The sequence below is a fragment of the Stegodyphus dumicola genome, chromosome X1 (assembly GCF_044657685.1).
Source record: "Stegodyphus dumicola isolate Sdum_Otavi_A_Nest chromosome X1, ASM4465768v1".
Taxonomy (NCBI): Eukaryota; Metazoa; Arthropoda; class Arachnida; order Araneae; family Eresidae; genus Stegodyphus; species Stegodyphus dumicola.
In genome coordinates this window covers 221,400,051-221,415,248 of record NC_140780.1, presented here as the reverse complement: position 1 = coordinate 221,415,248, position 15,198 = coordinate 221,400,051, and the positions used below count along the sequence as shown (strand labels likewise).

The following is a 15,198-nucleotide window of genomic DNA, read 5'->3' as shown; positions in this document are numbered from 1 at the left end:
TTGATACTTTCCCGTCCGAGTATTTATCATTGGTGGTGAACATGGCTTGCTGTTGGAAATCCTGGAGTTTTGCAGCAAAATTTTGTACTGCAGCGTCAATATCATTCTCACTTTCAAAGTACCCGTGTTGAAAGTGGAAGTCAGGTCAGTATTATGAAAGTGTTTTCAGTTTACTGTTTTCTGTGGCGTTGGAAGTTCTGAGGATCTCTGCCTAACCTGGCAGTTACTGGAATATGATCTGAGGTCACTTTTAAAGACACAGAGATGTTTTCGATTGAAAAGAAAAAGTTTTGTATGTCATGGCTTCTGCCCGGGATGTTAGTGCAGTTAAGTAGCTTCTTGAGGATCAAACATTTAGACTGGATTTTTTTCCAGTATTTGTGGATTAGTCGTCCGTTTGCGGGCGAGTAATCCACAAATACGTGGAAAACATTTTGGTAACATCTGGTCCCCTGCGTTAGGTAAGTCGCACTGCATTCCCCGTTTGATATACTAGTTCGTTCAGTGAGTGCTTCTGCAACTTCCGTCAGTGAGGTATATGACGGGATACTTTTGATGACAACGTTTTAGTGTTTTGTCATCTAGCAAGACACGGGTGTAGTATTTGATGTCCTTTCGTTGAAGAAAGCCGTAACTTTTCGATGAGCTTCCGATTAAAGATTTTAATGTCAAAATGATTGTTCACCGGTATTTCTCCCGCCTTCTTAGCATGCCTTCATTTTGCAGTCGTCAGCACGCTCGTCACGTATTCCAAAGTCCATGGTTTGAGACCCGGCGAGGGCATCCATCATTTTTCATCTCTCCTGCTTCGAAGTAACCTAATATCTCTACAATGCTTGCTTTGAAATCTAGGAATTTTTCATCATTTAGTAGCTTAATTGTTTCCTGGTAATAGCAGAGTAATGGGTGGAATTTTAGACTTCCTGTGTGAGTACTGGAAGGCGTCATTATCTACAGCATTTGGTGCTTGCTCACTGAGGCTTGGATTTCGCACCGACAGAGAGAACTTCCTTGGCAATTTCAGGAAGCTCCTGCGGTTTAGATGTTTTTCTTGACGGGTCTTTTCTTCGGTTCGATTTTCTTATGAAAGCATTTTTCCTCTGGTTTTGTATCATCATTGCATTCGTCCTTAAGTACAACGAATGTATTTTTTAAGTAGTAAACATTTGATTTGTTTTGAGGTCTTTTGTGCGACACTGGCTCAGATGTCAGTCTTCTTTCAGCAACCAAACGGGAAGCGCGTCAAACACCTATCATGATGTTTTCTGCACCCAATGGTACTCCTATTCCGGTTTACGGACAAAAATCTTTAGTATTTGTTGAAGATTTGTTGAATATCCATTTTTTCCATACCTTGTTATTCCATAGAATTTGAGGCAGCGATATCAGTTATCCTTATTTCTCTTCAGCTTCATATTGTGGCAATCTGATGTTCGGCTGCGTGCGCCGCTAGACCACGTCATGTTGTGTTTGCAAAAACTGCTAGCGCAGCAGTGAACTCGCCCACTTCACCTTTAGCTCGAGCGTAGGATGTACGAACTTTAGTTTAGTAGTTTTCTGTTATGTTATTTCGTTATGTGATGATAGTTGTGTTTAAAATTATGGTGTGAGTGAATAAAGTTATGTTTAACGAAACGGAGTCATGTCTTTTAAGGATATACAGCAAGCCATAACGCCCACGCACCATAAAATGGCGACCCGGCTACTTGCTGGGTTCTGGTTGTTCGTTCAAGAGCTTGGTTCCAGGACTTTCGTGTTTTTCCCTTCAGCCACTGACATGGAGGAAATAGCAGCCGTCAAGACACCAGTTTACAATCCTATTGACCCGGCACTGTGGTTTGCAATGTGCGAATCAACGTTTGCTTTAGCCGCACCCAAGCCTGTTACGGAGCCGAAGACGAAATTCAACAACTGCGTCACTCATTTGCCGCCGGAAATTGCTGCGCTGCGTTGGTTCGAGTTATCATACTCTGTGAACGCACAGATTCTTCTAACGAAGACCTCAAAGCTGCCATAACGGAACGCTATGGCGAAAGCAGTATCAGTGAAATCTGAAAATTACTCGCCGGCGAGCAACTTGGAGACAGGAAGCCATCAGAACTGCTTCGTGTCATGACTAGGCGGGCTGAAAAATACAAATGTAGCTGACTCTTTGTTGCTGGAGTTATTCGTGCAGCAGATGCTGCCAAATGTCCAGTCTATCCTAGCGTCGGTTGAGCCGCTCGATTTGTCGGAAGCTGCCAGCATTGCGGTTAGAATATTGAAAGTTACACCCGCTCAGGTAAGCGAAGTTTCTTCACCTGTATCTGTCAATTGTATCTGAGAATTCTAAATTGGATGCCCTACTGGATGAGGTCTGCAAATTGCGTGGCGAGGTTTTGTCTCTAAGAAGATCACGCAGTGTTTCCAAAAATCGCTATTCCCCCCCCCCAATGGCAGATTGTGAACAATTACAAATGTAACCCAGTCCATTAATCTATACAAGGCCGGATGTAGTGGTCCCTTTACTATGAAGGCGCCTAATAGGTGGGCCACCATCGCCTTTCCTATGAAGGGACGGACATTTACAACCATGCCTTCTCCGGGATTCGAACCCAGACCCTTCGGCATCGCAGTCTGCTTACCTGACCACTATACCGACTGGGCGGCCCAAAAGTCGCTATAACAGGAAGCGAAGCCCTTCAGCTAAAGCTGCTTCGAAGCTTCGAATTGTTACTATTGTTGGTATCATCGCAAATTCAACGACAAAGCTAAAAAGCGTGTTGCACCATGTACATTCCAGGGAAACGAACAAGGGAAAGTGTAATGGCGACTTGCGCTTTACCCTCTGAGTCTCATCGCCTTTTCATTAGAGACAAAAAAATCAAATAGAATATTTCTGTGCGACACTGGCTCAGATGTCAGTCTTCTTTCAGCAACCAAACGGGAAGCGCGTCAAACACCTGTCATGATGTTTTCTGCACCCAATGGTACTCCTATTCCGGTTTACGGACAAAAATCTTTAGTATTGACCTTTGACATCGCAATTTTAATTTTACTTTTTATGTGTGTAAAGTGTCAACAAATATTATTGGATCTGATTTTTTGCATTACTCTGATTTATTACCTGATTTAAGGAACAAAAAGCTTGTTGATTTAAAAACGCATTTAAAAACTAATTGCAATGTAATTAACACACATTTGTATTCTGTTAAACAATTGTTACAAATTGTGTTTATGATAAATTACTGTCTAACTATCCTTCGTTGTCTAAGTTTCCTGATCTTAATGAGACTGTTAAGCATAACACTATGCATTTTATTGAAACTATTGGTCCTCCTGTTTCATGTAAGCCCAGGAGACTAGCTCCAGATAGATTAAAAATTGCTAAGCATGAAATTCAGAAAATTATCAATTTAGGTCACATGCGACCCTCCAAAAGTAATTATCATCATCAAAAGTAATTAAACTTTCTTCACTTTTTGAAAGGTTTGTTGACAAAATACTAACACTTTAGGAAGCAACTTTTACCATCTTCGATAACTCTCAGTACGTTAAGGCGGTTTATTGACAAATGTCTGTCTATTCGTTCAACATAAGCAAATTTAGCCCTTTATTATCTCATAAAAAAAGGCAGTGCCTTACTGGAAAAGTCTGCTGCTACATAGAATACATCCTCGAAGTTCTGCTGATTTAAAAAAATAGCGTGCTTTATCATGTTATAAATAAATATTTGCCGAATATCACTTTTGTTTTTTTAGCGTTTTTCGATTAGTATCAATATTGAAAAATGGAGGGGCCACAATTCCATTTCGGCGGTAGTCAAATTTTCATTTTGGGGTAATATTTAATTTTTCTGCATTAAAATGGTTAATATTTTTATCTTAGGAAAAAGTAACATTTACAGATTCACCATGACACGTTTCATTCATCAAAATGTTATTTCTACAGCACAGAAGGTGCACATACATAGATTATATTCAAATACTTTGCAAACCTAAAGGTTTCAGTAACGTCATTGCATCTTTCGCCAAGTAGGAAATTTGGCGAATTTTTTCGCGCCTGTGTTGTAGATCGTCTGCAGAGTTGAACAGGTTTGTAATGTATATAACCCCTCTGCAAAAAGATGGAGGTCTTACTTCCTACCTCCATGGCAAAAAGCAATTTAGGAGGAGAAAACGTTGAAAGCTTTCTTTAGCCAATCAAGATAACAAAACGTTCAACGCTTTCAATAGTCATCTGCAGAGTCTGGAAACCATAACGAGTTAGTGCATTCAACGAAAAATTTCTCAGGAGCAATTTTTGGCTCTCCGCTAAATATAATTCAAATGATTAATTATTTGACTAATACTAGTAATAAATATTCAGCTAAGGGTTATGCAAGAACGTGGAAAGATCATTCGATATTTTTTCAGAGAGCGTTAGGGATATCTCTAAAACTGCCTGAGTTACCAATTTTGAATCATTATACGTAAAATCTTGAATGCTGAACTGATATTTATATGGAATAATTTATAGAACTTAATCATAGAAAAAGAATGCTTTCAAATTATAATCATATTTTTTTAATAATCTCATTATGTATTAGGTCAGCACTTTATTGAGTACATTGAAATTAAGTATAACTAAAACGGATTTAAAATAGTCTTCAAATATTAGGTATAGTGTGTTATTTTATATAAAGATTCGTTAAAGTGTATCTTGCCACTTCAATATTTCAGTATTTTTACTTGCATCACGTAGTATAAGTTATTTCATCGCCGGAAGGATGGCATAATTGGAAATTAAGGAACATCTGGAGAGATAAATCGTGAAATTCGGCGAATATTTCGCAGCCGAGGATTTTCACTTACACTTTCTTTCAAAGAATCAGTTAGATAACGACGCATTAAGTTATATTTATTTTCAAACAATCAAGTTTTGCCAGTGTTAATAGAATCGTTACAAGAGATTAAGATCTTGATTTAAGCTCATAGTATAATGTAATACGTTATAACGCCCCACAGATATTTTTTATTTGGTATCTGTTATCATCATTGGTTTGGTTATTTATTTCATTCTTATATAAAATTTTCTGGTATATGCTAAATTATTGTAAATTACTTTACTCGAAAAAGATTGTGAATGCACAGAAAGATTTGCCTACGCCGAAAATAAAAAATATTAAATATATATTGGTATTTATGCATATGCTTGCAAAACGCATGTATCTGCCTTTAACAAAATACGTAAATATTCATTAAATTATTCATAAATGTATTTGGAAATGAAGGATTTATTCATCCATAAACTTCTGTAAAAGTTACTGTGAAGAAATCTAGTTATTAGATGTATCTAAATTTATAATAATTATAAATATTATCTAACTATATAATAACTATATAATAACTATACAATAACATTTAATTGTAAACATAAATTTAAATTCTGTTGACAAATACGTTTATAAAACTATTTAAGCAAGAATTGTTCGTACTGGAAAGCAATCTGTTAAAAGGTATTGTACAGCAAATTCTATGAGATGCGTACTTAAGAAAGTAGTAAAAAAGAGTTTTTAGAATATGTATTGTTGAAATAAAGGGTAAAAAAAAATATCGTAAATATTAAAAGAATTATTTCCTTAGATTCTATAATAAATAACTCAGTTACAAGTTTTAAATAATATTTAGAAAAATAATCCTTTTTTTTATTCCCTTTCAGAAATATTTATAGAAAGTCAAGTACATGGAAATCAACACCAATATTTAATATATTTCACTATTAAAAATAACAGGTGCTCTAATTTGAAATGGACAGAACAGAGCATTAATTATAAAATGAATCAGATTTTCGATTTAATGATGCCTCAGGAGCTCTAAAATCATCTCACATTTGAGAAAGTATTTTAGAAAGAAGCTCTGTAAATAGAAAAGAAATAATACGTAATTTTAATATTAATAATGCAATAAACTTTGATCTTAATTTTTATAATCTTTAACCGAAAAAAATCGAATTACCTTAATTTTTTTTTTCTATTATAATTAATGAAAACTTGTGAAAATATTTCATGCAAATTAAACTGTTCTGGAAAAAGTACAGCATTTAATTTCGTTCAAAATGAAATGTTGCGTAAAAATGCATTCCTTTCACATACTTAAGACTCTGAAATAAAATTATAGAAAAAGAACTGTATATTTTGGTGTCTACGAAGGGATCGCCACTGCTTCAAAGCAGTGAAAGGGGAAAACCGGTTAGGACCCTCTCCCAAAGAACGTCTATGTCTATACATACACTGGTGTGCAAAAATTAAGGACGAGACGGTTTTTTTCAATATAACTTTGTACAAAAGCTTTCCAAATCAACACATTTAATACCGTAAGATCCCCAATACGTAAGGACACGAGTAATGTAAGCAACACTTACTAAAAGAGAAATCAGAGGGATAAAAAGAAGCTTTATTGAAAAAGTAGCATGGAGCGCAATGCGACTGAAGGCCGAAACATCCCTGTGATGGGTGTCCAGCAAGAAACATCCGGTCTTTAATAGGGGATATGATCTCCCCTGACTGCTAGGCAGGTTTCACAGCGTCTGCCCATGCTGAGAATGAGGGTGTCAATGAGTTGTTGGGGCATTGCTGCCCATTCGTCTTGCAGCGCCAATCGAAGCTCCGGAATCGTTACTGGTGGTAAGGTACGAGCTGCCAAGCGTCTGCCTAGCAAATCCCATACATGCTCGATGGGATTGAGATCCGGAGATCGTGCCGGCCAATCCATACGTTCAATATCCTCACTCTCTAAGAGCTGTTCGGCAGCTACTGTGCGATGACATGGTGCATTGTCGTCCATGAAAAGGAACTGCGGACCCATAGCGCCTCTAAAAAGACGCACATATGGAAGAAGAATCTCGTTACAATAACGGGTCCCGTTGACTGAACCTGCGTCGAAGAGGTGAAGGTCTGTACGACTACCAAGCATGATGCCTCCCCAAACGAGAACACCGCCACCTCCATACCTGTCCCTTTCAATGATGTTCGAGGGATGATTGCGGCTTTCCCGCTCTCTCCAGATGAGTATGCGATGAGAATCGCTACTCAGACTGAATCTGCTCTCATCTGTAAAGAGTACTCGTCCCCATTCATTGTCTCTCCAATTCCGGTGTTCCCGGCACCACAGAGAACGCCTTCTCCGATGGGCAGGCGTTAGAGGTACACACCGTACAGGGCATCGTGCAAACAGACCACCACCGTGCAGTCTTCTGGACACGGTAAAACGCGATATCGGTCGTTCAGTCGCCTGTGTCGTGTGTCTAGCGATTTCTCCCGCTGTCTGCCGCCTGTTTCTTCTGGCCTGTAAGGCAATATACCGGTCATCTGCGGGTGTGGTTCCTCGTGGACGAATACTACTAAACCCCCGGATAGCTGTTCCTGTAGTTTGAAATTGTCTCCAAAGTCGTGAAACGATGCTGTGAACAATTCCGAACTCTGCAGCCACACTTGTCACACTGCGGTCTTCCTCCAACTTCCCAATGATTCGACCTCGGATAAAAGCATCCAGATGTCGTCTAACAGATTGATTATTCGCCATTTCTCGCTGAGGCAGCAACTCGGTGTGATTTTAACTGCTATACGGCGTGCAATCTCTTTGCCAGAAATACTGATCTTACACCGACAACATGCTTTATACTACTCAGACACTCCCCCATTACGTCTACCTGCATATCTGCGCATGTGCTACCGTACATCACCTTACTTAATCTCCTGATTGGTCTTTCTATCCGCTCTGCCTCTTCGTTCAGCTGATATGCTAATTTTTCGACTTCGTCCTTAATTTTTGCACACCAGTGTATTCTTTGCCTCTCCTCTTACTTCCTACCTCCATGGAGGTACCCTAAGGGGATAAAGGGGCAGTTCATATAAGAACAGAACTTGTAGAGAAATATTCCGTTTTCAGTTTATAATGCACCAATCAGAAGCTACTTTATAAACTGAAATTAGTCCATAGAATATACAGCGATGTCATTTCTTTACATTTTCGTCATCAGATTTTGCATCCTGATTTTTGTTTTATTCTTGGCCTTTATATTTTAGATATTGTATTATTACTACTTCGCTGTTGATCTCGAATTCCAAAATGGGTAGGCGTAAAGGTGAATCTAAAAGTAATCGTCGGAGAGTTCATCCAGTGTATTCATTAGCTTCAAAAGCTCAACGACTACGGCGTTTGAAAGAAAGAATAGTGTCTCAATCACCTATGAATACAGATCTTATAGAACAGTATGTTTTATGTACCCTTTTCTTCTTTCCTCTTTTCTTAAATAGAATGATTTTTTTTTTTTTTTTTTTTTTTTTTTTTTTTGGTATCTCACGTAACATTTATAAATTATCGATGATTGTTGGCATATCTGTGATGTATTGATTTTTAACGTTAACAGAGGCAAAACTGAAACAACATTTTCCAGCATTAAGTCTTTATAGCTGTTCCCCTTTTGTGCCAAAAATCTTTGTTATTTGAAATTTTGAAAAAGAAATCAGTAAATAATGCATTCATTTGTTTAGTTAAGTGAATTAAATTTCACAGATGTTCAGATATCAATAACCTTTATCATTCGTTTATACATACATATATCCCTATGAGATTGAACCTCAAAATTATAGTTTTGAGTAAAACAGCTTCAATCTTTATGAAACTTAGATAGCAAAGGGTATTCGAGAAGTTCTGTTTTCTAAAATATTTTTCATGCTTATCACACGTAAAATGTGCTTTCAAAGTTTTAAAAGTTACTGAAAACGAGATACACAATTCTATAGAAATATTTAAAAAATAATATTTTTATGTGGTTCTGAATTAGAAGAAAAGTTTTACGGAGTCAAGTAAATACAAAAACTATATTTTTGTATGCAGAATTGTGATCTCGGTGCATTAGACCTAGGGGGAGGGGTAGCGAGATTAAGCAAATTTTTCTTTCCAAATACGAGCGATATCTGTCAGACGTAAATTTGTAATACGAGCTGCATTTGTTTGCGCCCACTGCAGTGCATAACTGGAATATGAGCTGAGCACGGTTGAGGACTATCAAAAGGTTAATAAGGAAGTATACCCTCAGTTAGAGAGAAGTGTTTGAAAGTTTTATTTCCGTTATTATTACTAAAGAAAGCGAAACGGGAATATGAAAACGTGGGTCCTATTGACGTTTTACTATTTGTTCTAAAACACAGTTCTTCTGATAATGTAATTTTTTACTGTTGAGAATATTTTCACAATTGTGTTTCTAGTTGTGATAGGAGTTTTTTTAAATAAAAATCATTTTAGAACTACAAATGATTAATTTTGTATTTAAGAAATAGTTCTGTCAGCATAGTACTCTATAATAGGTGGCTTTGCAAACAAATATTTGTCTGTTTTGAAATTTTAAAATGATGGAATTAAAATTTTTTTCAGAATTAAGGTAGATTTTTAATGTATTTTTCTCTTTGTCGTTTGTACATTCAGTCATTTGCTTATACCAAGAGGAGAGACAAATTCAAAGACTGCCAAGGCGGACACACTCAGAGTCCGCCCCGGGCGCCAAATGTTCTAGCTATGCCGAATATCATTTAAATTGAAGAAATTTACAGAATAGATTATAGCGTTTCTAAGACAGTCTTCAGCATGTCTAAAAGATTTGGTTTTCTATGAAGACGGTTGTTTAAAAGCAATGCTTTATGTATATTTTCAGAAAGACTAGTCATTTTAAGAGTGGTCGTCTTAAGTTATCACACAAAATATTTGGCTATAAAACATATGAGTTACACTTTTTTTACAGCTCCTACTATTTTTTAAAGCGGTAAAAATTTTATAATGTCCGATGCAGAATAGGCAAATCAAAATTCCTAAATGAGACAAGAATAAAAAAAATAGTACCAATGAAACACAAGGGGAAGAAAGAAAGATAGCTTTGATTATTAGTAATTGTTATCCTAGAGTTTATAATCTTATCGAAAAGCGAATTAGCGTTTTTAAATATTGGAAATGAAATTTACTAAATCTACAGAAGACAATGAACGAATAGAAAGTATTAATTCATTACAGTGCTTAACATTGCACAAGTGAAAAACAATCACCGAATGTATATCCTTTCTGCTTTGAAAAAAAAAAAAAAAAAAAAAAAAAAAAAGCCTATAGACCACCTATGAAGTCTTTTTCCATTCCAAAGTATTCCAGATGGTGTTCTTAGCGTAAGGGGTTGTGTTATTTAAATCCTAATGCGGTGTTGCTATGGTTACCCGGGCCATTAGCGTCAACTCTCTTTGGCAAAAAATTTCATTTTCACCTTGGCGAGAAACCTGCCAAACTTAGCAACCCGTTATTCTGACGTCAAAAAACAGGTGCAACGGTCAGCGCCATCTATTGCCAAAAGGCTACATTCGTACTTCTCAAAATTCACTCTTAAGACAAACGAAAGGTAGTTGATTGGTAGCCAAGGTCAAAGTTATCACATAGTCCAATGGAATTCACTACATGAAAACGTGAAAATTTTAGCGCCCTTTCTTCCGGCATATGTGGAAAGAAGTGCATGGGGAGTGCTTCAAATTCCAATTTCAAGGATTATGCAAGTAGTTAAGTGAAATTTTCGCATGTGAAAGGTGGAAAATGAGAAGGCATTTGACGTATTGTGAGAAATGGCGTGCTCTTGGAAGAATGGAAGAGAGACACATACACATCTCTGTAAAGACCTAAATGTAGGCAAAAAGAGTTATGTCAAGAATCTGAAAACAGTTTAAAGACGCTGATGATACGTACAGACAACCACTTCAAAGTTGGAAACGCTCCACTACAGGCTCTAAGGACCGTTATTTGGCAACGATTTATAGTATCTCGTTCTCTTTGGTGACATAAATTTGAGAACTCTACCTAAAACGTAAAGCGACTTATGCGCTGGAAATTATATCAGAGAAACGTACGAAAGATGTAAAGAACCCTTTTATTTAACTCAGAACAAAGTTAATGGAAGGCACTGCTTGTGCTTACAGAGCTAGCCTGCATTTATGGCGCAAATCAAAACGTAAAAGGATTGAAAATAAACTAAGTTAGCCGGAAATGCTATACAGGCAAAAGACGCCGAAGTTGCTGGAACAGTTAATGTCGGCGTGATAAGCCAGCCTAATAATGATAATAACGCAACGAAGGTAAATTGCTTTCAAAAGGATCTAGTAGCAAACGTGGCTTTCAGCAAGCGAAACACGCTCTAATTTTTCCCTCTAAATCCTTCCTTTAAATACTATCTCTTTTCTGCCTCATTTGAATACGCGCAAACTAGAAATTAGCATTCTGGCGGGGAGAAGGAAAGCGAAAAAGGTAATTAACATAAAATAACTGCTTAGTAAAACTAAATGTATACTCTTCAGATTGTTTAAAGAAATACGCAACTGATATGAAGACTACGAATTGACTCAGACTGCAAGAACGTTTGCTGTAGCTAGAGGAACTCGAATATCTAGACATACCGTGAATGGCAGGTGGCATAAAAGAGAGCTGTATGGAAAACATGATTTGTGTCCCACTAACTGAAAACTGCTCAGTTTTAATGACAAAGACATCATCGTGATTGGAGTACCACGGACCTGTGCCGTGTGAGTCTTGATTTTGTCTGGCGAGTGATTCTAAACGCTTTACAATCTGAAGGGAAGAAAACAAACAGAAAATGCCTGAAAGCATGCATGATTTCCGCTTTACATCGGTGCAAAGGTGGTGGAATCGTGATATAGGGGAGCAATCATTTTCAGTGATCACAGTGACCTACACGTTTTTACCAGCGCAAAAATGCATGATAAAATATACAGAATTGACTATGTCAGTTCGCTTAGGAATGCAATTGGTAATAACTTCCTCCTAATGAACCCACCACGACGCTGACTTGCATTCATTGTAGCCCCCACCTAGCACTCTTCGGGAACTTCAAGGCGCTAGTCTACCGCAGAGACTTCTGGTTAATCGAACACCTAATATTAAAAGTTGTTGTAAAATTTGTATATCGGCCAGGAGTCACTAGATACCTTATTAATTTGTTTTATTTTTCTCGAGAATGTTGTAATACAACTTTTCCCTGACCCCACTTTGTACCACATCTCGTATATTCTTATTTAAATTCAGTTTTTGCAGAAATAGGCAATTCTACACTTTGATGATATTCATGACAAAATAAAAATCTGGTGCAAGATCGCGTTCTCAGCTGCAAAATCATTCAAGTTATAAAAGTTTTTATAGTTGCTCTTTTAAATTTTCTGGTATGAGTTTATGTCTACCATTCTTAAAGGATGCTTATTATTTCAGTTAAATTTTTTCAATGCAACCTTGTGTTTTGCAGTGTATCATTTTTACTGATACTGGAATTCGAAAATGCAAGTAAAATAATACAGTATATGACTTGATGAGACATGTAAAATGTTTAATACTCTGAGCGTAAAAAAAAAGGTCAAATTTGTGATTAAATCTATTTTATTAAAAAAAAAGAGAGAGAGAGAGAGATTTTTTCAATTGAGTTTTATATCAGAAGATATATATATATATATATTTAATAACATAAATTTCAGTTTTAGTGGACTTACAAGTATAAAGTTTTTCTTAATTTTAAAAAAGAAATCAAAGAAAAAAATGTTTATCAAGAAAATTAATTCCATTGGTTAATGTTAATGAGAGAGTTTTCTGATATTGTATAGTGGCAAATATTATAATGTACATGTTAAAAGTAGAAATATATTTATTTGAAATTAAACAGTGATTGAGTAACATTATCACTATTCTCCTATCCCAGACTTCTGTGTTCCATCTGAGAAGAAACGTATAAGTTAAAATTGGAATTGCATTTCTCTAATATCTGTCTAAATGACTTATTAATCAACTGTAAGCAAAGCTTAAATTGCGCCGGTACCCGGCTCCGGCTGTAGCGCCCGGAGCCCTACATCAGAAGGCTCCGGCGCTTCTTTTATGTAACTGGACAACAATTTCAGGAGAAATTTGATCTCGAAAATATTTATTTTTTCCTATAAAATTATACAGTCAAAAGTCGTTAATTCGGACACCCATAATCCGGAATGATCTATAATCCGGACCTCAAAGCTGCAAACTTTCTGCGCATGCGTCGCGTTCACGCATGCGCACAGGCGTTTACGAGTGCGCGTAAGACCTTTACGGCTGCGAATATGTTTGTGCGCATGCGCGTTTAATGTGTAATTTAAGCTAAGCTAAAATTATCTAATTTAGTTAATGTTGCAGATTGCGTTGTTCCTTAATCTTCGAATTGGATCCGGTTTATTATTTTTTGCAAACTGTTAGAGCAATTTCATAAAAGTAAGCTTGAACTTTCGATCATGTCAAATAGAATTTCCGATATAGTATATTTACTAATATGTAATTTGTATCTAGAAGCGAAAGTATGTTTCGAAATCCGAAATCTGTTTATCAATTTCACGCGGCGGATTGGAAGTTGATCTGTCAGCAGTATCCTTATTTTCAGGGCAGATGTTTTTATTTGGCTTATAATTCCTTACTAAGTGTAGTATTTCATCTCGATGTACTCCGTCTTTGATATGATTTAAATCAAGTTCCTCGTCATTATAATTTGCTTCCGATAGTGAAGAAAGTGACCCAGAGGTTATTGAAAGCGAAAACATTTCGATTGACAAATTAGTCGGTATTCTCAACACAGCAATTATAGGACTTGAACAGCGGAACTTTGTAACTAAACAATAAATTATGTCTGTTTAATAGAATTAAAGAGAAAGTATTATCACATGAAACGAAGCAACTTAAACAACTTACATTGAAAGAAATGTTTAATAAAGTAAACAAATAAATATTAAGCTTTTTCTTTTTGTAAATTTTGATACCCTTTAGATCATAATTGTTCTTTATTTCATAAATTACGGTTTCATATTTTTAATTTTGTAATTTCTGCATGCCATCTTACCAGATTTAAACTGATGATAAAAAGTCATAAGGTAGGATTAATCTCTTATAAAATAAGATAACACTACTGATGTGATCCTTATACAGTGATACTTCGATATATGCAAATAAGATGAATAGGACTGTGGAGGTGAAAAAAAAAGATTATTGAAAAGTACAAAGATAGCATTAGTATCCGAAACTTTACTGTTACATACAGTATGCTGAGTACGATGATGTCTATGATTGTTAAAAACAAAGACGCTATTAAATCGGCTAACATTGTGGAGGAAGCGAAATCGATTACCAAACAAAGATCAGAGACGTTAGAGCATGTTGAAAAATTTCTTTTGATCTGGACAGCAGAAAAACATTTATGCACAGTATCATGTGCAGTGCTTCAGTTATGTACAGTATAAATTTCACCTTGTCTCTTTGTATTTTAGTATTAAACAGTGTTATAAGAACAACAATGGGATTTTTTATAAGAACGAATTAATTATCTTTCCTTCATTTTTTGTTGGAACAGTTCGTTTGGTATACTCCAAGGATCTGGAACAGATTAATGACTTACACTGAGGTACCACTGTAACAAGTAAAATACGTATTTTCGAGTGCCTACAGGTGAGGGGCAAGATGGGAATGGAAATCCTAAATTATGAGGGAGATACATATGGGAAGATGCTTTTCATTTATAATTTTTTTTGCTTGAGGAAAGTTAATAATTACGTAAAAATCTTTTCCTACCTTTCTGGGAATCTCTAATTCTAGTAAATTGCTTTGTGTAGGCATATTTGATTAATTATAATTTATAGATTCTTGTTTTGAACTTCATTTACCGTAGTGAAGTAAAAATGTGGGTTTAAAAGTAATTTGAAATATATAAATAAAATTTCAACATAAAACTATGCATTACAGGTGCTTTAAAATAAGATGTATGCCCTATAAAATTGTATTGTAAAAATGGTTTGTTTAATATATTGTTCATGATGCGATTTTAGGAAATTTATTATTTATTTATCTGTTTATTCAGGATGCTGTAGCTCAGGTTAATAAGAAACAGGATGACATGCAGAGCATAGCTGTTAGTGGTATGTTATTTTATCTGCTTAACTTTCCAAAATGATTATTATTTTTCCTTTATTTTGCTGAAAATGCATGTCATTTTAATGTGCTGAATAAAGTAAGAATTTAGTATTTCTAGTCAACAGGCTCGAAAACCCGTTTGGTTTTCCGCATGGTAGGTACATTTTAAAAAGACAAATGAAAAACTGCTAAGAATAATATTCGGATTGCCGAGGCAAGAATGGCATTCCAT

General features: G+C 35.9%; 1 protein-coding gene across 4 annotated transcripts in view; it reads left to right on the top strand.

Annotated features, from left to right (window-relative positions):
* LOC118193639 (uncharacterized) overlaps positions 1–15,198 on the top strand; it is a 146,838-nt gene that overhangs the window by 18,901 nt on the left and 112,739 nt on the right. For all 4 annotated transcript variants that reach the window (XR_015038767.1, XM_085808558.1, XM_085808557.1 and 1 more), the window contains exon 2: positions 14,914–14,971. Coding sequence is in view for 3 of the 4 variants with exons in the window: in XM_085808558.1 (XP_085664684.1) it covers positions 14,914–14,971 (58 nt within the window). In the remaining variant the exon portion in view is untranslated. The remainder of the gene's footprint in view (positions 1–14,913; positions 14,972–15,198) is intronic.